Source organism: Arvicanthis niloticus, chromosome 6, assembly GCF_011762505.2.
Source record: "Arvicanthis niloticus isolate mArvNil1 chromosome 6, mArvNil1.pat.X, whole genome shotgun sequence".
NCBI lineage: Eukaryota > Metazoa > Chordata > Mammalia > Rodentia > Muridae > Arvicanthis > Arvicanthis niloticus.
The window spans coordinates 19,912,976-19,935,204 of record NC_047663.1 but is presented as its reverse complement, the minus strand read 5'-3'; the positions used below and the strand labels follow the sequence as shown (position 1 = coordinate 19,935,204).

At 39.8% G+C, this 22,229-nt stretch overlaps 1 protein-coding gene across 6 annotated transcripts in view; it reads right to left on the bottom strand.

The window, feature by feature from the left end:
• Gpatch8 (G-patch domain containing 8) overlaps nt 1–22,229 on the bottom strand; it is a 73,668-nt gene that overhangs the window by 6,344 nt on the left and 45,095 nt on the right. For all 6 annotated transcript variants that reach the window (XM_034504525.2, XM_076935721.1, XM_076935722.1 and 3 more), the window contains 2 exons: nt 14,637–14,780; nt 4,317–4,447 (listed from right to left, as the gene is read on the bottom strand). In XM_034504525.2, the coding sequence (XP_034360416.1) occupies nt 4,317–4,447; nt 14,637–14,780 (275 nt within the window). The remainder of the gene's footprint in view (nt 1–4,316; nt 4,448–14,636; nt 14,781–22,229) is intronic.

Genomic DNA, 22,229 nt, shown 5'->3' with positions numbered 1-22,229 from the left:
TGTCCTACAAAAAGGATTATCTCACAACTCAGGTTTGGTTTTGTTTTTTCAAGTTTTTTTCGAGACAAGAGTTCTCTGTGTAGCCCTGGCTGTCCTCAAACTCAGAAATCCGCCTGCCTCTGCCTCCCAGGTGCTGGGACTAAAGGCGTGCCCACCCCCGCCGGGCTACAGCTCAAGTTCTTTACCAACACCATCTCACAGTTCTTTAATCTGTTACCAAGCTTTTATTTTTTTAATTTTTAAAATTAAAATAGTTTTCTTTGGGGCTGATGAGATGGCTCAGTGTTTAAGAGCACTGGCTGTTCTTTCAAAGGTCCTGAGTTCAATTCCCAGCAACCACATGGTGGCTCACAAACATTTATAAAGGGATCTGATGCCCTCTGGCATGCAAGTGTGCATGCAGACAGAGCAAGTCATGAATTGGAGCAATCATGTATTCAAAAAATTTTTCCTTTTCATTTCATTTTATGTACACATTTTGCTTTTATGTATGTCTGTATACTACATGTATGCATTGTCTTTGGAAGTCAGAAGAGGACATTAGATCCCCTGGGACTGGAGTTACAAAAGATTGTGAACTAGACATTGAATCCTGGTTCTCTGGAAGAGCATCTAGGGCTCTTTAACCACTGAGCAACCTCTCTAGGCCCTCCACTTTCAAAACTACATGTATTTATTTAGTGTGAGTGTGTGTGAGAGTGAGTGAGAGAGGGGGGTGGGAGGAGCAGACAGACAGACACAGGTGGGTACATGACACTGGATTGTACTTTACCACACACATGTATACACCTACACAGAGAGAGGCTACATGATAATAAAGTTTAGTTTATAAGTTGACACACCAAGAGATTAACAGTAAGAGGAGTTATAACAGTGTACCATAATGCACACTATGGAATGTGGACTTTGTCTTCCCATCAATGGACAGGGAGCATGGACATAGTGAATAAAGGGATGATTCATCTTTCAGGCATTGTAACACACAGCTTAAATTTATTAATAATTCTATAATTTTCTTTTTAATGCATTTCTTTTTTAAAATGTATTTTTGTTACATTTTATTAGTTGTGTGTGTGTGAATGTATGGATGTTGGACAATGATGTGTAGAGCTGGTCCTCTCCTTCTGCTGTATGGGGTCCGGGACTCGATGAGGCTTTCAGGCTTGGCTGTTTACTTGCTGAGCCATGCTGTTGACCCTGCTGAACTGCAGACACTATTATACTGTAGGGCGCTCAGAATGATGTCTGTAACAAGCAGCCTCCAATGTCCCACAACAGAGCTACTACGGTGCTTTAAAGCCAGTGTTTACTGACTATCTTGCTTTGCATGGACTATCTAGGCACTTCCTGAAGTCTGAACTCAGTAACTAAAGACAATTAGTTAGATATTCACTAGCTGTGGGCTGTATTCAACTTGGGGCCAAAAAATTCAGATACCGTGGTATCTAAATTTTGTTGTATGTGCTGTTGCTGTTCAAAGATGGAATCCAAGCAGACATAGATAGTAAGACATATTTATATTGTGTCATAGTCTACCTCCTATCAATGAACAAATGATGTTACATGTATAGGACCCAGTATACTGGGCCAAACCAGTGACCTACATACCTATTGTTCCTACTTGGTCACCTTTTAACTGCTAATTTATAAAATGAGAGCTAAAAGTTGCTTCTGAAGAAAAACAAGTGCTATAATATGTCCTGAACCAGAAGGTAGCCCGATACACATCTTTCAGAGAGATATCTTTAGAACATGTCCAAGAAAGATGCATTTACTATAGAAAAAGTTACAAATTGGGCTGGTGAGATGGTTCAGCAGGTAAAGGGTGGCCATAGAAGCTTAGTGACCTGAGTTTACTCCCTAGATTCCATGGAAACAGATAAACATGTAGATTTTATGTGGACTGCACAGAGTTGTCCTCTGTCATCCACATACACCATAGCACATGAATCCATGTATAAACACAGTAAGCAAATGCAGTTTGTAAATTTGTCAGATGCCGGGCGGTGGTGGTGCATGCCTTTAATCCCAGCACTTGGGAGGCAGAGGCAGGTGGATTTCTGAGTTCGAGACCAGCCTGGTCTACAGAGTGAGTTCCAGGACAGCCAGGGCTACAAAGAGAAACCCTGTCTCGGAAAAAAAAAAAAAAAAGAAAGAAAGAAACTGCAACCAAGCATGGCAGCACATGCCTCTGATTCCAGGACTCTCCAAGCAGAGGCAGGAGGATCTCTGAGTTTGAGGCCAGCCTAGTCTACACAGTAAGTTCCAAGAGAGCCAGGGTTACACAGAAAAACCCTGTCCCAAAACCAAACCAAAACAACCAAACCAAAACAAAAAACTCACAAAAAATCCCAAAAAACAAACAAACAAACAAAAAACCCCAAACAAAACATCCCCCCCTAAAAAAAATCAAAAGAAAGAAAAGGAAAAAAAAATTGCAATCATGTTATAAGTGGTTTAATTCAATGTTAGAGTTCATAGTTTGTTTAAGTACTTTTTTCCCTCTAATTCCCACTTATCTTTGGTTCCTTTTCAATATGGAAAAACACAAAACCAAAACCAAACAAATTAAACACAAAATGAAAATCTGAAGTATAGGCTAAGACCAAACCAAGAAATGAGGGGAATGGCAAAGCAAATATTCTCTCCTCTGGAGATTGACCCAAACACGTAGGTGTACACATATTCCCCACGCCAGGACACTTTTGGAGGCAGAACAGAAAGGTTTCAGAAGCCAAGGCTCTGTCTCATACTCTTCCTCGTCTTTTGTTTGTTTTCCCGTGTAGTCCTGGCTGTCCTAGAGCTCACTCTGTATACCAGCATGGTTTCGAACCTCTAGAGATCTGCCTGTCTCTGCCTACCAAGTACTAGGATTAAAGGCATGTAACCACCACTGCCTGGCCCCCTCACTTTCAATGTGTGTCTTTTATTTTTCCTGATGGTGAAGATGGAACTTGGATCCTTTAAAGAGGTGCTCTATCCTGCCCTACACCCAATAAACTCTTTTTTGTTTTGAGATAAGGTTTCTCCGTATAGCCCTAGCTAAACCCTTTTAATAATAAAACTTTTTTTTTTTAAGTTTTTGTTTTGTTTTTGAGATGATGAAACTCATTATATAGGCCAATTTGGTTTCATATTCACAGAGATCGACCCATCTCTACTTCCAGAGTGCTGAGATTAGAGCATACACAATTACACCCACTAACTGTAGAGTTAAAAAGTTTAAAAGGCAGTGATAATACTTGACTCAGAAAACATGCGCTAGGATGTTGTAGTGGTAAACTAGAGTGCTGTGCTTTTCAACACAGGTGTTCTGGAGAACTTGTAACAGAAACAATGACGTTATTTACTTATCACTCAGTCCCAATGTGGCTGTAGGCATCAATATGGCTGAGGCATCTTTTAGTTGTGTCTAATGGAGTAAGCCAGTCACTCTTCAGGACAACTCCAAGGAGTTCTCCACTTCATTCCTTTCTCCTTTTTCTTTTCAGACAGATTCTCAGGTGTCTCAGGATGACTTCAGACTCATTACACAACCAAGCATTGCCCTGCACTTCTGGTCAACCTGCCTCTACTTCCTGAGTGCTGGGATTACAGGTATGTGCCACCATTCTTCTGTGGTACTGCAGAATCAAACCTAGGGTTTTATATATCCTTATGTAAAGTACTAAGATATACACCCAGCCCAATTAGAAAACTTGTTTTAGAGCTTTTACTTTATTTTTACATATGAGCATTCTGTACTGCATGTACACCTGCACGCCAGAAGAGGGCAATAGATTCCTTCATAGATGGTTGTGAGCCACCATGTGGGTGCTGGAAACTGAACCGGACCTCTAGAAGAGCAGTCAGTGCTCATAACTGCTGAGACACCTCTCCACAGCCATTTCCCACCACCAAATTTAAACATTTTTAAGATATACATTTTTTGAGATCAGGTCTCATCAGGTCCACATTGGCTTTAATCTTAGCAATTCTCTTGCCTCAGACTCCTAAGTGCTAGGATTATAGGCATGAGCTACTATACCCAGTGTTTGAATTATAATTTTAAATCTGTAAGTTTAAATCTTTTTTTTTTTTAAGATTTATTTTATTTATATGAGTACACTATAGTTGTCTTCAGACACACCAGAAGAAGGCATTGGATCCCATTACAGATGGTTGTGAGCCACCATGTGGTTGCTGGAAATTGAATTCAGGACCTCTGAAAGAGCAGTCAGTGCTCTTAACTACTGAGCCACCTCTCCAGCACTGTAAGTTTAAATCTAAAGGATTCTATTTATCTACAGAACATTCCAGACATGAAATTTCCCTACCATTCAGCTTGTTTTCTTTGCTCTGCCAACTCATGGAGCCGCCGAAGGGCTTTTTCTTGTTTCTTCTCATCTTTGCGGGATCTTGAAGAGACATTTCGGGCAAACTCTCTCTGCTTGAGATCTTTTAGTCTCTGAGTTAATAGAAAGAAAGAAACGGAAGGTGAGCAATTTTAATGAACACACAGTTGTGAAGGCAAAGCCTTTCTAATATTTAACCTGAACCAATGTTCTAACACGGGCATGGAATCCACTATTGTATTTAGATGGTTCTCAGAAACAAAATGGCTGATTACTTTGAGCATGACACTTCGATTATGGGCATTTGTAATTAGGACAGCAAGTCATTTGCCTTATTGTACAAACAAAATGATTTCAGAAGCAACACGCAAATTTTAGACTATTGGGAAGAAAGAAAAGAGACCAATCACCTGCTCTTCCAGGATGCAGAACCAGACAAACACATGTGAGATAAATCGTAGTAACACAGGCCAAAGTGAACAGAAAGGGGTTAGGCTGGTACAGAAATTTACCCAAGGTGTAAGATCTAAAAAAGCAATGTACAGCTTACATGGGAGGTTATCAGAATCAGAGTAAACAGAAATACTTTCTTTACCCACCATAAAAGTGTGGGGGTTTTGTCTGGTTTTAGTGATAACAGAGGTTTCCTATAATTATTAAAGTCTAGAGAGGTCTTCCAACCCTGGCATGTTCAGAACTCAGCCTGACCACTTTCATCCAGCCTGTCTGCTAAAATGGAAAAAATTATGTAGCTTTCCATTCCTTCATAGTCCTGAGAGGAACACCAGGGAAGAAGGAGAACACAGGAAAGTAGAAGATTCTGTTACTTAAAATTCAAGTAACAGAATGGGCCTTTTGTTTTCAGAAGCTACTGTGTAATTTTCCTCCAAACAAAAGAAAACAAAAACCAAAGAACTGTCATGAGACAGGCTGGTGACAGAGTCTGACATACCCATCTGCAATGAAGACAGTGCACCACACTCCAGAACATGAGAAGTGAAGGCAAGGCCTACCCATCAGCCTGTGCTCTCCCAACAGCTTAAGACAAGGGAGCTGACCCAATATAAAGTGGACATTGCTTTAGAAAGGCATGGTGTTCAACAGACAGAGGAATTTTCTTACCTAATATTTATGAAATGTGCTTCAAATCTTTTGGAATTGGGAGGGGAAAAGGAAGAAAGACACATACACACAAAAAGATATACAGCTAAAGACACTATAGAAAAACTCACTCTTGTGATCTGGGCTCCCAAATTAGAAGGATTTGCTCTCAAAACATCAGCTGAAAACGTGACATCACAGAGAAAAAAAGTAAAAAATAAAACAAGAGTGGAAGAGAAAAAAATAAAGCAAGCATTACTACATAAGCTCTCAGTGGGTCTACAAATGATATACTCAACCACCAGGGACAAAAGCAGCCACGCAGCAAGGGCTAAGGGGAAGCAAGAGTGGAAACACACACATGTACACACACACATGTACACGTACACGTACACGCACACGCGCGCGCGCGCACACACACACACAGACACAGAGTAATCATGTCTAGATAAATAAAACCACCATTTTTCTGTAATAAATTCCATTTCCTCAAGAGAAATGGTCAGAGAACTTCAGGAAAGACTGCTACTGTCTAAAAACAGTGAGTGAGGCTGTACCCATTCATGTTTAGTTTAGAGAACTTCAACAAATCACCAGCTAACAAAGCTGGTGCCGGCATAGGCCCCATACAGATTTAGATTTTTATAAACTCAAGTCATTCCCAACCTCTTTTGGTACTAAGCTCACTATTGAACCATCTATATCCCCAACCCTCTGTTACTTTTAGAGAAGGCCTCACTGAGCTGCCTGGACTCATCTTAGTCTGTGGCCCAGGCAGGCCTTGAACTTCTGACGCAGCCTTCCAAGTAGCTGGGATTACACATCTACACCACCAGGCTCAGTAAGGATCAACTATCTTAAGAAGTATGAATTTCAACATTTTTCTTTTGAGAGGAATGGGGCAGAAAGGATCCACTGTGACTATTATGCCATTTTTTTTTATGGATAAATATTTTTTTCTCCTTCCTAAACACTTAATAGGCACTCTTATCAAAATTTAAATAGAATGCAATGTTTTTCTCATATCTCCCTACACCCCTCCATCACGTTCTTCTATGTGCATCTCACACAAGACAGGCATTTGTTGAACTATAGGACATTGTTAAAAAAAATCATTTTCATCAAAGCCTGAAGTCTCCAGATTGTGTCAAACAAGGATTAGGTTTTTTTCTTCCTCTCCCTTTCTTTTGTTGGTCTTTGAAACAAGGTCTCATTGTATAGCCCTTGGCTGGCCTAGAACTAAGAGAGAACCACTTGCCTCTGCCTTGTGAGTACAGGGATTAAACGGGTGGACCATCACGCCTAGCTCTATTCATTCTAGAAGAGGAAGGAACAGGACCAAACCCACATCATTCTCAACATATTCTACCCGAAAGTTCTTACACAGTGCACAGACAGACAGACAGAGAGGAGACAGAATGTTGTCAAGGAGACAAATCTCAAGTGTAAAGCTTCCTTCTAGGTAAAACATACCTGAGCACTCTATTAAGTCCAGCAAATATTCCTTCATTGCCCTCACAAACTTCAGTCAAGCCTGGAGTTTCAGGGCAGAATGACAGCTTTTGTGTGTATAAACCTTGACAGGACTTGGCACTCCCCCCAAACCCCTGCCATGTGTCCCAGGGAGTGACTTGTGTCATAAGGCTGAATGAGACCCTCCCTAATCTACTGAGCCATCTCATGGGCTCCAAGTCTCAGATTAAGATTCTATTTTCCTTATCTGGCTCCAACTTTCTTTCCTACTTGAGGTCAAAGAATTCCCTTCACCAAGTATCTGCCGTCCCTGCTCCACCCCCTCCTAAGAGCCCAGAATAGCATTCTCCACTGTCAGCACCTTGCCCTCGTTTTTATCTATGACTGTCAAGATTCTGTTCTCAATACAGCTGTTCCTGTCTTTCAGAAAGGTGCAAGTGTAAAACTTCAGTCAGAAAGACCCAGGTTAATCTACTAGTAACTGGTCAACTGAGTTTGTACCTCACAGCCTCAGCTGTCCTCATTATAAAATTAGAATGAGGTATTAATAGGTTTATGAGATTAAATGACAAACCAACCCCTTTTCTTTTTAGTATTTCAGCCCCAGGCCTTACTCATGGGTAAGTGCTCTACAACTAAACTGTCTGCAGCCCTCTTTTGACTTTGGTTTTAGAAAGGGCATCTATCACCAGTCTGCCCAGGCCGGCTCTGAAGTTATAGTTATTATCTGTCAGTCACAACAAAGCACCTGGCAGGTCACAACTGCTTTTCTTTCTTTTCTTTTGTTTCGTTTCTTTCTTTCTTCTTCTTTTTCTTTTTTTCCCCCCCAAGACAGAGATTCACTATGTAGTTCTGGCTGTCCTAGAACTCACTCTGTAGATCAGGCTGACCTCAAACTCAGAGATCCACCTGCCTCTGCCTCCCTTGTGCTGGGATTAAAGGTGTGTACCACCACCCAGTTACTATTTTTATTTTTAAAATAAACTTTATTATATAAAAAAATCTTGCAAATTAGAAAAAAAAAATCACACACCAAATTAAATACTATTTAAAGGAAATCTCTTTTTAAATAAAAACTTCCTGACCTGGCAATGGTGGGGCACACACACACCTTCAGCTCTCAGGAGACAGGCAGATAGACATCTGAGTTTGAGGCCAGTCTAGAGTACAGACCACCTGGTTGCTTTTCTTTTAAAAGTCAGTGAACTGAAGACATACTTTTCATGCATTTTGTGTTGCCATGAGCAGAGCTGGAAACAGAACAGAACACAGGGATGGTTCCTATACTTCAGTCTCTTTCTGGATATATGGCTCTGACCTTCTTCAACCTGTAAACATTCCTTCTCCTCTCATATCAACAATACTATACACCAAAACCCCAGGCCTCTTTTCCCTACTGTTTTATGTCTCCCTTTCCTATAATACAGTGCTATATAACAGTGACCACCTTCTGTCAAACTGAAGCAACCCCTCAAGTATTTGGCCAGTGCACCCAATTCAAGCCCCAGGGCTTAATGATTCTGGAGAAGACCATCCAGGATAGTATTCAATGGTGACAGGAAAATAATGCGGAGTTTCATATTTAACTGGCCCGCTAGAGCAGTGGCATCTCAGTTCAGAGTACAGCACCTTTACATCCACCCACCCAACTGGAAACTCAATCTAGGGGCCTTATCCAGGCTAGGTAAGCACTCTACACTGAGATCCACGTGAGGTTCAACCTGTCCGTGAACCCTGGCCTTCCTTTCCCAGGGTTGGACTTGTTAGGTATGCACCAGCACCTGGTTAAATGTTCTCCTCACAGCACTGCCACTTACAAGGTTTTAGTTGGGTTACTTTTAACTTTCAGACTACAACAGAACACAGATTATCTTAGAATTACTATCATAGTATATCACTGAGATGAATTTAAATTTACAAAGAAAATCCAGTTGAAACAGTAGAACATGAACATGGTAGGCAGGTTTTTATTTAAATTGGGGTTGTGTGCTAAGATGAAGAACAATTAGAAATACATAGTAAGAAAATATGCAGTTTACCTGCAATACTAGCTTCTGAGAGGTTTGTCACTGACCACGTGTAAAAGCAGATAGCTTTCCTAAGTAGACACTTTCCAGAGTTAGTTCGGTTGTGATTACTGGGCAAGGAACCTACTCTTAGTGGCTGAAAAGATCAAAACATGCTTGAGTTTTAGAGTCTGACCAAATGACTCCATTCACTAGTAAGCAAGACAGTCACAAAGAAAACAGCACCCATTGGGCTGGAGAGATGGCTCAGCAGTTAAGAGCACCAACCTCTGTTCTTCCAGAGGTCCTGAGTTCAATTCCCAGCAATTACTTGGTGGTTCATAACCATCCGTAATGGGGTCTGGTGCCCTCTTCTGGTGTCTCTGAAGAGAGCAATGGTGTTGTATTCATATGCATAAAATAAATAAATCTTTTTTTTTTTTTAAGACTGTTTAAAAAGAAAAAAAGAAAAGAAAAGAAAGAAAATGGCACCCAGTGATCCCTTTACACTTCTGTTTCCACAGAATAACTACCTGAGAGGAGAACTGTGTTGAGTCAGTATTTATGAAGCTTTAGGATTCAGACATACTTTATGATTTCCTAAGGACAAGCGCTATAAATAAAACAGACATGGAATATGTTCACAGGTGTATGATCTAGATAGTTTGCTATTTTTGTTTAATTTCAGCCCTAGGATTATCTTCCCTCATCCAACTGGTTATATGTCTGTTCTGATCCCCAAACACACACACACCACACCACACCACACACACACACACACACACACACACTCCACATAGAGAACTTAATGATAAAAACAAATCCGAGCCAAACTAACAAAAACAAAACAAAACATCAGCAAACAGTGAAGCCTAAGAGCAGAAACTCACCGTTTCTCAGAACACACTTTAAGCCAGAGACCAATTACTTTTGACTACCAAGGGAAACCCAAATACTTTGGCTCTCTGGCAATACTAAGTATGAAAACAACCAACTATGAATAGGTAACACTGTCAAAGACCCAGCCAGCCAATACATAGTGTTAGGAAACTATGCATTAGAAGCCTCTATTCTGTATAATTCAATTAGTGAAATCACTACTGGCTGTGATGGGCATGCTGTTTCAAAGTTCAGAAAACTACTACTATTCACAGATGAAACAGATATTGGTATTATTAAATAAGATTTCAGTTTTTTTCAGAACATGTAAAAGTGCAGAAGTTTTGATACTAAAGTCATTTTAGATAAAGAGAAATGCTGAAAGCATGCTTTCCTCTGAGAGGAAAAGTAAAGGAAATGCTGGCAGCTGATTTAGAATGCCAAATGATGGCAACCAGATCACATGATCACACACTGAGACTGCAAGGAAGTGAGCCCAACACAGAGGGTCAGAGACAGCTTCGGTGTGCCCAGTGTCAGTCAGAACTTGGGAACATGGGAAGGAACATCAGGTAGGTCTGAGTGATAACTCAAGTGTTTAAAAGAATCCGTGGAGGAACTAATGACTAACAGGCTGTAAAGGATGATGTGGAGCATACAGCTGTTTGGAGAGTGAGTGAGAGACAGCAACTACTAAGCTGGAATCAAGGCTTGCTGAAGTATAGTGCCAGCATCATCTTGGACTAAAGATGAGTCAAAGGTTGACTTACTGAGCAGCTCAAGGTGTTTTTCTGTTTAAGAGATGGGCCTCAAAGCATTGTGGGTTCATATCTGTAATCCCAAGTCCAACCATAACTGTCTAATTAAATAACAGCAGCAACAAGAGAACAAACCAAAATCAGTAAATCACACAGAAACGCAGAAGACACTTGACTGTCATGCAGCAGAAGCTAGCTCCGAGGTTCTGCTTCAGTAACTACAAGAGTATGTCATTGTATATGACTCAGATTTTTTTTTTTTAGGTGGAAATCAATTAAAAATTAAGTGGAAAAACTAACATCATCAAGACTAAGCCAAACAGATACGTTGAGGGGAGCTGTGATCTTCTGTTCATTGTGTTGCAAGACTCCCTGGTGACACAAATAGGAAGTTACAGACCAAAGTATGTGAAATTAAGGTGCTTTACTTTTTTCTTGTCGTCCCCCCCCTCAGTCCTGAAGAACAAACAAGGCTTTGAACACATTCACTCTGAGCCTCCCTCCAGCCCCACTGTTTACTAGCAAGCGCTGCTATAGGTTCACTCTAGGAAAAAGGTTCCTTGCAGTCTGAATCTGAGGCTTTTACATCTATTAGCAGACAGACATTTTTAAGATATGCAAGATAATTAAAAGAGCAGGGAAGTGGGGATGAAAAAACCTTAAGTTTCATATTTAACTGTAGCTTATAACTAAGCCAACAAGGCTAGGACATGATCAATGTTTATTGCGCACTCAGACATGTCAGAACTTAGTAAGTAATCATATGTGGATTATTTCTTTAAGCACGACTGGCTTTATCACTGGAAATTTCAAAAGGTAATGAAACAGTGTACAAGAATTAGAACCACAGTGCCTACACTTTTACACTTAGAACGTTTAAGCAGAGTCTCAACTATTTTTATAGTAATGACTTCACAAAAATCTTAGAAGATCTGAGAAGCGCTAGCAAACAGAGGCATTTAAAAGCTTCCTTTCTCCTTCTCTAAAAAAGATCACAAATGAGAGTAGCCATGCTGCTGCTTTTTTCAGAAACTGGACCTTAAGAAAGGTAACAGTATTTCCCAGGACCTGCCTCCATTAGTTTACCAAAAAAAGCTTTTTTCCAAAGTTTTCATGGTGAGAATCTGACAGAGGATGCAAGCCAGCATTGACTGCCAGGGTATAAAGCACTTACCTCTTACCTTAGAGTCCTAAGAATCTGCTGTCTTGCTTGAAGGCAGCACAAGGTGCCTTTATGAGTTTAGAGCACCAATGTGAAAAAGGAAGGCCTGGATATAAGCCCATGTCCACAGAAGAGGATAAAACACGTGATCCTATCTCCTATGAGGTACTACCTCCTAGTTAGCTGTGCTGTAGCAAAGTCAACTGATAATTCCTTACAATTCTGAATAGAGGCCAGGAAAGCTGAGAGAAGTGGGCACGGGACTCTAGAGGCCAGCATGGTTTTATAGTGAATGCCCTCTCTTGAAAAGAGAAAAAAGACAGAAATGAAGGAATGAAAGAGTGCAGAGAATAGCTGGAATTATAAAAGCCATTTAAGACTCTTTTGTTGATATATTTATAACATGTTGTCCTGAGATTCTATGAATTGTAGAAAGACAAGAATATGAAGATAATATGGTCTACTTTTCAACAAAACCAAAACAAAAGAGCCAAAGTCATACATACTACAACTATTTTTTTGTTTTGCTTTGTATTTAGAGATAGAAATTTCTTTCTATGTAGCCCAGGCTGGCTTCAAATTAAAAATCTTCCTGCCTTCACTTACTGAGATCTGAGACTCATGCCATGATGCCTAGGTCTTTTAATATATGTAAAGTGTACTTCTGATTCAGGTGAAGGAATGAACTGACATGCATTTGTGAATGACACAGCTAAAGATCTTTCCAAGTCATGGCTCTCAAACACATTCTGTATTTGTGGACAGTATTTTTGAGTTCTCTGTAAGAAATTCCTAATTTTATGTATTATACATGTATGTATGTATGTACGAGTGCATGCATGCATGTATGCATTTTTATGCTTGTGCATATGGAAACTATACGTTGGGTGTCAGTTGTCTTTATCACCTTCCATCTTGTTTTTTGAGACATGATCTCTCACCAAACCTGCTAATTAGAGACCCTGGGATATTCATGTCTCTGCCTCTCCAGCACAGAAATGATGGGTACAGGCTGCCTCCTGCTTTGTACATGAGTGCTAGGGATCAGAATTTACAATATCACACTTGTGCTACAAGTACTTTACAAAGGAGCAATCTGCCAAGCATCAGGATACAACACTGGGGAGAAGAGTTATGTGTCTATGAGGTAGGTGTATGTGGAGGCTCAAAGTTGATGGAGGGTATCATCCTTAATCATCCTCCCCTTATATACTGAGGCGGGGTCTCTCACTGAACTCTTACCATTTTGGCTAGTCTAGATAGCCAACTTGCTCCTGGGATGTCAGGTATGCTACCACTCCCATCTAAGAGACCTGATCCAGTCCTCACACTTGTACAGCAAGTACTTTATACCACCTGAATCATCTCCTCAGATCTCTGAATTCTTAATTTTATATTTTTATTTTGATTATCTAAAACAGTTTATCATTTTGTATCTAGACAAGCTCTTTATAAATGTTTATGATATAACCGGAGATATAAAATAATTATGATCTGTGCTAAGCAAATATGAAACAATAACATCATCTATTTCAAGGTTTTCAAGAGTTAACCTCAGTACTAGAAACTGTAATTCTGGGCCAGGTAATTCTTTATTTTGAGGTACTTCTTGTGCACTGTAGAATATTTAACAGTATCTTTGGACCCCACTCACTTGACCTCAAAAATACCACTGCTTAGTTAAAGTAACCTGAAATGTACCGAGACAGCAACTCTGAAGTGCCCCTGAGGAACAGGTTCTCTTCAGGCTGATAACTATTGTAATTGAGTAGAGTAGTGAAACAAATCAGTCAGCATATACAGAAAAATAAATGAGAATGGCAAAAAAAACCCAAACCAAACCAAACCAACCAACCAAACAAACAAACCAATGAATCAAGCTGCAACAATTCTATTACACTTAAGTTGAGAGCTGTATCACTGAGGTATGAATTTTATTAGTTTTGCACTTTCTTAAATATTTTGCTTTGACAAAAATTCTTTCCTCTTAAAATGCAACTTTGAGGCTGGGGAGATAGCCCAGCCATCTTGTTTGGTATGGTGGCATAATCCTGAAATCCTAACACTGGCTGGCTATCTATGGAGGGCCACCATAAACTGAAGACCAGCTTCTACATAGGAAGTTCTGGGGCATTTAAAGACCCTATTTATTTGTTTGTTTGAAAGCAATTTAACTAAAATGACTATCAAGAGCCTAAGAGGTTGGTCCTGGGTGCTATATAAAGCAAACTAGGCAATCCATGAGAACAAGTCAAAAAGTTGCACTCTTCCACAGCCTCTGTATCAGTTCCTGCTTCTAGGTTCCTGCCCTTACTTCCTTCAGTGATGAACTGTTACTTAGGATATAAACCCTTTCCTCTCTAAGTTGCCTTTGGTCAAGGTGTTTCATATTTCCTCAAGGCAGAGACTTACTAAGACAAAGTGGCTTGGTTTCTGTTAAGATACAGTGTGACTAATTTTATTTTTCTTCAGGATTTAGTTACTTTTCAAGGCATATGGAGTAACAAAATGACACTAATAGGAAATAGTAGCAAATAAAACTTGAATTCTTATATATGCAGACATTCAGAAGAACACAGTCTAGGATAACTTTTCAAAAGTTTAACATGTTGAGGAAAGGGGAGAAACTGACATAAACTCTCCCAGTGGTCCTCAGATCAATTGCCGTATTGAAAAAAATGAGAAACTACTGAAAAGCCACCAGCATTACTTCAGGTTTAAGATAGTCACAACTTGTTATGCTACTTAAAATGGTGATGGAGTAGCAGGGATGTCATCTAAGTTAGGACAGCTCCCATGGAAAAAAATCAAGACTATCAGGTACAAAAATAAAGACTGGCTAATGTAAGAAGCCAGTCACACTTATAAACATCTGCAGTTGTTAACATTGAAGAGTCTTTTTCCTTGATCCTTGATTCCTTACCTGCTTGTGTGCATGATCGTAAGAGTTGATGTGGTTGTCAAATTCCTGATGTTTCTGATACTGTTTATCACAAAGTTCACAGTAAAAGTTGGCTCTGAGATCTTCTAAGGCTTTTGCAATTGCCTTTTCTTTGTCAACATAATCCTGTGAAGAACCACAAAATAAAACAAAAAATAAAAAAACAAACAAAAAGCCAAATTCAGGAGAATTTAGACAGCTACTACCCAAGCAGAGAGAAAAATAGCTTTCCATAAAATTCAATGACACCAGTAAATGCACTAACAAGTGTTCAAGAGAGTGAAATTTTATTTCCCCTTTGGCAATACTGTAGACAAGGTTCTATACAATTCTTTATTTTGTCCTCGAGCAAAATATAAGACACAATTTAATCAGGCTCATTGGTATTGCTTGTTCAAGACACCCTGACTGACAAGACTGCCTTGAATTCAAAATTATCCCTAGTGCATAGAGATTACTAAATTAGCCAGGGTCATACAGCAAATATCTGTGTCATCATGTGTCTCCATTTTATTCATCTTTAAAAAATACTGTTACTTTGGATGTTTGCTTGCATTTATGTCTATGCAATACATATGTGTTAATGCCCACAGCCCTGGAATGGAGTTACAGGAGCTGTGAGCTGCCACGTAGGTACTGGGACCTGAATCCAGGTCCTCTCCGAGAACAGCAGGTGCCTTTAACTGTTAAGCCATCCCTCGAGCCCCTTCACACCTCCTAGTTTTAAACTAACAATTCGAATGAAGCATATACTAAACAGGATCAAGAGAAATAGATCTATGCAAAAGGACTCAAGGTTCAACATAAAGAAAAAAACCAGTCAGTGAAACATATCCTATTAATAAGGATGTGTATGTGTGTGGGGAAGGGGGTTGTCACATTATTATCTCAATTAGTTAAAAACAAACAAAAATCTGGCAAAGTCTAATCTCTCTTCCATGGTAAAAACTTCAACAAACAGGATAGGAAAATCCAAGAAAAGCCTTTAGCTCTCCAGCTGTGACTGACCCTGCCCTGCCCTGGGAAAGCTTGGGAGGAAGAGTGTAACTGAAGCCAACCTAGACTACATGAGTCCAGGAAAGTCTGGACTACTTTAGTTGGATTGTCTCTCTCTACCCCTTAGCAGCCCCCCCCCAAAAAAAAAATAGAAAGAAAAAAAAAAAAAAAACCCTCAGCTAATATCACTATGGTGAAAGAATTAGAGTTCCCTCTTAGAATCGGAAACAAGGCAGAAATATTCACTTGTCTGTTTTGAAGATGGAGTCTTATATATTCCAGGCTGGCCTCAAACTTGCTATGTAGCCAAGGATAACCCTGAACTGCACTATTATGTCCAGTTTATATAATGCTGGGGCTCAAACTCAGGCCTTCACATGTAGGCTTGGCAATCACTCTACCAACTGAACCATATTTTCAGCCCCACTCTTACCACATCTGATAGAGTTTGAAAAGTCACTATTATTTTGCTTTTGGAGACTTGCTATAAAGCCCTAAATGTCCTGGAACTCATCCAGGTTACCAGAGATCCAACCGCTACTGCCTTGCAAATGCTGGGATTAAAGGAGTGAGCACTGTTGTTTTTCTCAGAGAAAATCATGTTTTACCTTATGGCTTCCAAGATCTTTGATTCTGGTGTAGTTTTTAGAAGGGAGTGTCCAGATATAAAAATCTTTTATGCACTCAGCTTGGAAGCCCCTGGGTTTTCCATTTATACTTAGTACAATACCCACCATAAGCCAGGACAGTCTGCAATTTACTGGCCTCAAACTCATACTGACAATTAGCTATGTTTGTTTGTTACTGTTTTTGTTGTTGCTGTATTTTTTTTAAAAAAGACTTATTTATTATGTATGCAAATTCTGCCTGCATGTACAACGGCATGAAAGAAAATGGCACCAGATCTCATTATAGATGGTTGTGAGCCACCATGTGGTTGCTGGGAATTGAACTCAGGACCTTTGAAAGAGCAGTCAGTGCTCTTAACCTCTAAGCCAACTCTCCAGCCCTGTTGTCTCAAAAACAAAAAAACAAAAAAACAAAAAAAACAAAAACAAAAAAACAAAACAAAAAAAAAACCCCAAAGAGACAGAGACATGTATGTCTCTGGCTGTTCTGAACTGTGCAGAACAGGCTTGCCTTGAACTCACAGAGATCCACCAGCTTCTGGATTACTGAGAAAAAAGATGTACACTATCATGTCAATTTTGATTTTAACCCCCCCTCCAATTGATAAAAATTTCTAGGTCTATCTTTTTTCTTTTTTTTCTTCTAAAATTCAAGTTTTGTAGCTTTAAAAACATAGAACTATTGTAAGAATGTGTTTTCATTTTAAACCCAGGTGTGGATATGGAGCTACTTCAGATTTGCTTCTTGCCCTAATGATAATTTCTGTGATTGTGATGTTTGGAATTCTGGGGACTCTTCAGAGGGTATATAAATTCTCAAGCCCCAAGAGGTGGAGTGGGCTGTTGGTTAGATGCTGTTGGTTGTGGTTTTCTAAGTAGTTGTGTGCAGAGAAGAAACAATAAAAATTAGATATCCTGACTGCAAAGATCAAATTTATCCCAAGGAACTCGATGTCCCTAATCAGCAGGAAGTGGTACAAGGATAAAAACACCCCCTTTCTCCCTCTATCCTTTTCTCTCTCCTATCTACTATTGGAGGTTGAAAGGGTGGAAGAAAAAAACACCCCACAAAGTAGCCAACAGTCAGGCTACAAAGTTTCAAGTTAGAAATGGTTTTATTCTATAGCTCACGTTTCCTAACATAAAGTAACCTTTTACAATTCTTCTGTTTCTATTTTTGTTGTTGTTGTTGTTATTTTGTTATGAAACAGGGTTTCTCTGTTTTGCCTTGAACTCAAAGAGTTCAACTCTGGATGTCCTGGAACTCTTTGTAGACCAAGCTTTCTCAAACTCAGAGAGAAACGCCTGCCTCTTGAATGCTGGGATAAAAATGTGTGCCACCATACCCAGCCTTCCTGTTTTTATTAAACTCATAGGAAGAAACAATGGCCTGGGTTCAAGTTTTACTAAATCAATTACCTTGGTATGTACAGCAAGAGCTGAGTATGCAGCTAGCTCAGTGGTAAAAGTCTTGCCTAGGGTGCTTAAGACCTTGACCCTTGACCCCAGGGGTGGGGATCTGCTGGATCTGCTCTTTGACACCTGTTCTGCTTAGAGATTGTAGGCTTTTTTTTTTTTTTTTTTTTAAATACACTGCAAGAGGGGAATGGGCTGCCTGAAGATGTTAATTTTTTTCTACCAGCCCTTCTGCAGGAAAGTATAAGCTAAGGCATGCTAAGCTGTGGTGTTAACATTTATGACATAGTTTATTAGGGTCCAGCTATAGGAGTATCTATTATGTTGTCTACACAGAAAACTCCTTTCCCCCCCTAAATTTTCCCTGTGGACTTAAAAACTAAAATTTAAAGTTTGTTAGCTGGTCAAAATGCCACATTCAGAACAATTTCAGCATTTATGTTACCTTATCTGATTCTGGCCTATTAATTTCTTCCTGACTCTCATGTTCATATTTTCTCTCTCTCTTTCCCCTCCCCCTCCTTCCCTCTCTCTCTTAAACTTTCTGAGATAGGGTTTCTCTGTGTAGCCCTAGCTGTCCTGTAACTCAGTCTGTAGACCAGGCTGGTCTCAAATTCACAAGAGATCCGCCTGCCTCTGCCTCCTGAGTGCTGGGATTAAAGGTGTGCGCCAACCACTGCCTAGCTGAAGTTACTCTTTAATCTTTTTTCAGGGGTTCTGATAGTCTAAGGATTTTTAGCTGTAAGCCATAAAAAGATTCTTAGACTAGGGTGCAGCTCAATGGCTGAATATACAGCCTAACATATTTGAGGCCTCACTTTCAATGCCTGGTTACTTAACTAAAAATTATTATGTTTTTAAATTTAATTTTCTATGTAAGGGTGTTTGGCTTGCTGTGTACCATAGAAATGGGGAAAACGAATTCACCTTTTAATTTTACATTAAAACATACTCTTTTGGGCTGGAGAGATGGCTCAGTGGTTAAGAGCACTGACTGCCCTTCCTAAGGTTCTGAGTTCAATTCCCGGCAACCACATGGTGGCTCACAAACACCTGTAATGAGATCTGATGCCCTCTTCTGGTGTGTCTGAAGACAGCTACCGTGTACTCATATAAAATTATATATACCCTTTAAACCTAACCCATGTTTATAAAATAAAAAAGTAAGCTACATCTTGAGACTCAACATTAAAAAACATTCATTTCTTGCTTATTTTACTTGTTACATGTAATTATTTTCATATAATTGTGTGTGCAGAAGTCTGTGAGACCAGATCCCCTGGAAATGGAGTTGCAGGAAGTTGTGACTTGCCATGTTGATTCTGGGACCAGAACTCAGGTCCTTTGAAAGACTAGTAAGTGTTCTTACTCTATAGGCCATCTCTTCAGCCTCAAAGATTTATTCTTATTTATGTAGGTGTGTGTGTGCTTTGTGTGTAGGAGTAGGTTGTGTGTGTAAGTGTGCAAGGGGACCAGAAGAGGTCAATGAGTTCCCTTGGAGATGCAGTTACCGGTGGTTGTGGGTTCTAGAAACCTGCTCAGATCCTTTAGAAAAATAGTCTAATAGTCCATATTATTCCTATAGAATAGAATAGTTATGCTAACCAACCAAACAAAAACCCAAGGCACCAGAAAAACAGCACAAACGCTGATCTCTTGCCTTTACAGGCACTGTTTTAATTTGTGTGGGTGGATGTGTTATTGTTTTGAGATAGTCACTTACACTATAGCCCAGGTTGACCTAAAATTCATTACGTAGCTGAAGCTTGCCTTGACCTTGAAGCAGTCATCCTTTTTCAGTCTGCCAAATTTTTGGATTATAGATCCATGTTACTATACTGGCTCACTACTTAAAAACAGAAATAGGCCAGTATAATGGCTCAGTGGATAAAAGTACTTGGCACCAAACCTGAATGCAATCTGTGGGACCTATATGGTAGAAGGAGAGAAGTCATTCCGTGATTGTCCTCTGACCTTCATAGGCCTTCGTGGCATGGACATGGACAGACATGGACATGGACTTGGTCAGGCACAAACAGAGCAAATGACATGTAATTAAAAATCTGTAAAAATGTTTAAAGACACACAAACACAAAAAGTTATAATAAGCTCTAAAAAGCTTATTATACAATCTGGAGGGAAGAGAAAGTCAACTAGCCTAGTAATTTTGTTCCATAAACAAACTGTGCTCCATAGGGGCTTCCTGCAGTTTCTACCCATGACTATTCTGGTTTTAATAACAAGCAGTGGAAATGCCAAGTTCTTCATGTACAATCATTTTAGAGTCTTAACACAGACAAAATAAGCTCTAGATCTGTAACTCTTCTGTGGTTTCTAATTCATTTAAAAATGAATTAGGCTGGTCAGGCAATGCATGCCTTTAATCATAGCACTTGGGAAGCAGAAGCAGGTGGATCGCTCTGAGTTCAAAGCCAGCCTGGTCTACAGAACAAGCTCTATTCTAGGACAGCCAAAGCTATACAGGGAAACCTTAGGGGAAAAACAAACAAACAAACAAAATGAACCTAGCCAAGTATGGTGGCACACAGCTTTAATCCAAGCCCTCAGGAGGCAGAGGCAAGGTCATCTCTGAACTTGAGGGCAGTCAGGCCTATAAAGTTGAGTTCTAGGATAGCCAGGGCTACACAGAGAAACCCTGACTTGAAACCACCACCACGAACAACAACAACAACAACAACAACAACAACAACAAAAAAAAAAAAAAAAAAAGTGAACCTAAAGATCCTTAGAAGCACCAAACAGCAGCAAGCATCTTCCATTTTCAACTTCATCTGTATGAGTGCTTGCCTGAGTGTGTCAAGTTCCTGTGGAAGCTGAAGAGCATAGGAACCCTAGGGCGAGAGTCAAAGATGGTTGTGAGCTGCCATGTGAGTGCTGGGGATTCAACTCAGGTCCTCTGGTAGAGCAGAAGCAGCCAGTACTCTTTTTTTTTTTTTTTTTTTTTTTTTTTTTTTTTTTTCGAGACAGGGTTTCTCTATGTAGCCCTGGCTGTCCTGGAACTCACTCTGTAGACCAGGCTGGCCTCGAACTCAGAAATCCGCCTGCCTCTGCCTCCCAAGTGCTGGGATTAAAGGCGTGCGCCACCACCGCCCGGCGCAGCCAGTACTCTTAACTGCAGAACCATCTCTCTAGACATTAAAAAAACTTTAAAAGTATTTGTTTTGTTGTGTATGTTCAATATATGTGAAGCATGTTGAAGTATGTGAGTGCAAAGAGGTTAGAGAACAACCTGGGGTGTCACTCCTCACCTCCTATCTTGTGTGAGGAAGGTCTCTTGTTGTCACTGTCTGTTCCCACAGGAGCACTGGGGTTACAGGCATGTACTGCCACATCTGCTATTTTATAACATGAACTCTGGTTGTCAGGTTTCTTTAGTAAGTGCTTTATAAATGGAGCATCTGCTAAGCATTGTTTTTTGTTTTTCTTCTTTTTCAAGTCAGTCTTACTGTGTGACCCTAGTCACTGTCCTCAATTTTTGGCAGTTCCCCTGCCTCCTCTTACTAAGTGCTTGGGATTACAAGTATGTGCCATCATGTGTAGAACCTTCTCTGCCTCTCAAATGCCAGGAAGACAGGCATACGCCGCCATCCCTGAATACCCTGGATTTCAGGAGTTCTTATAGGTATGATATCACCTTAGTCTTGGTTGTTTTTAAATCTTTAAGTTGGTAAAATGATGATTATCTTAATTTTACTCTATGTTATTTATCTTAACAATGAAAGGAAATAACAGATCTTTGGTTTCCAAGACTGACAGAAGATTTTTAGGTCTCCTTTCTCTATTCCATACTACTGAGGGATGGTTAGATACCTGGGCTAGTACTGAGACTCTGAAGGACCTTTAACAGATATATGTCTGACTGAGTAGCAGGCTATGGCTCTACTTCCCCTTTACATGGTAGAATTTTTTTTTTTTTTAACTTTTAAAACAAATCCCTTCTTTCTTTCTATTTTCACCTTAAGTATCACAACCAAAAAACAGCTTTTACAGGATAATCTTTATTTTCTTCTTAAGATTTATTTATTATGTATACAGCATTCTGCCTGCTGGCCAGAAGAGAGCACCAGGTCTCATTATATATGGTTGTGAGCCATCATGTGGGTGCTGGGAATTGAACTCAGGACCTCTGGAAGATCAGAGATCTTAACCTCTGAAGCATTCTCCAGCTCCTTCTATATGATAATTTTAATGAGATCCATTTCCTATCTTTTAATTTGCCCATTTTATTTCTGAATACTTAACTTACATGTTCTAAGCTGCAGTTTATTACAAATAGTCCTTTAAAAAGGAAATTATTCTGGACTAGAGATGGGTCAGTATTTAAAAGCACTCACTGGTCACTTTTGCAGAGAATCCAGGTTTAGTTCCCAGCACCTACACAGTGGTTCCCAATCATCTGTAATAAAAGTGCCAGGAGATTTGAAGCCCACTTCTAGACTTTGAAGGTACCAGGTACACATGTGGCACAGACATATATGTAGATAAAATACCCACACACACGGGTCTCATGTGG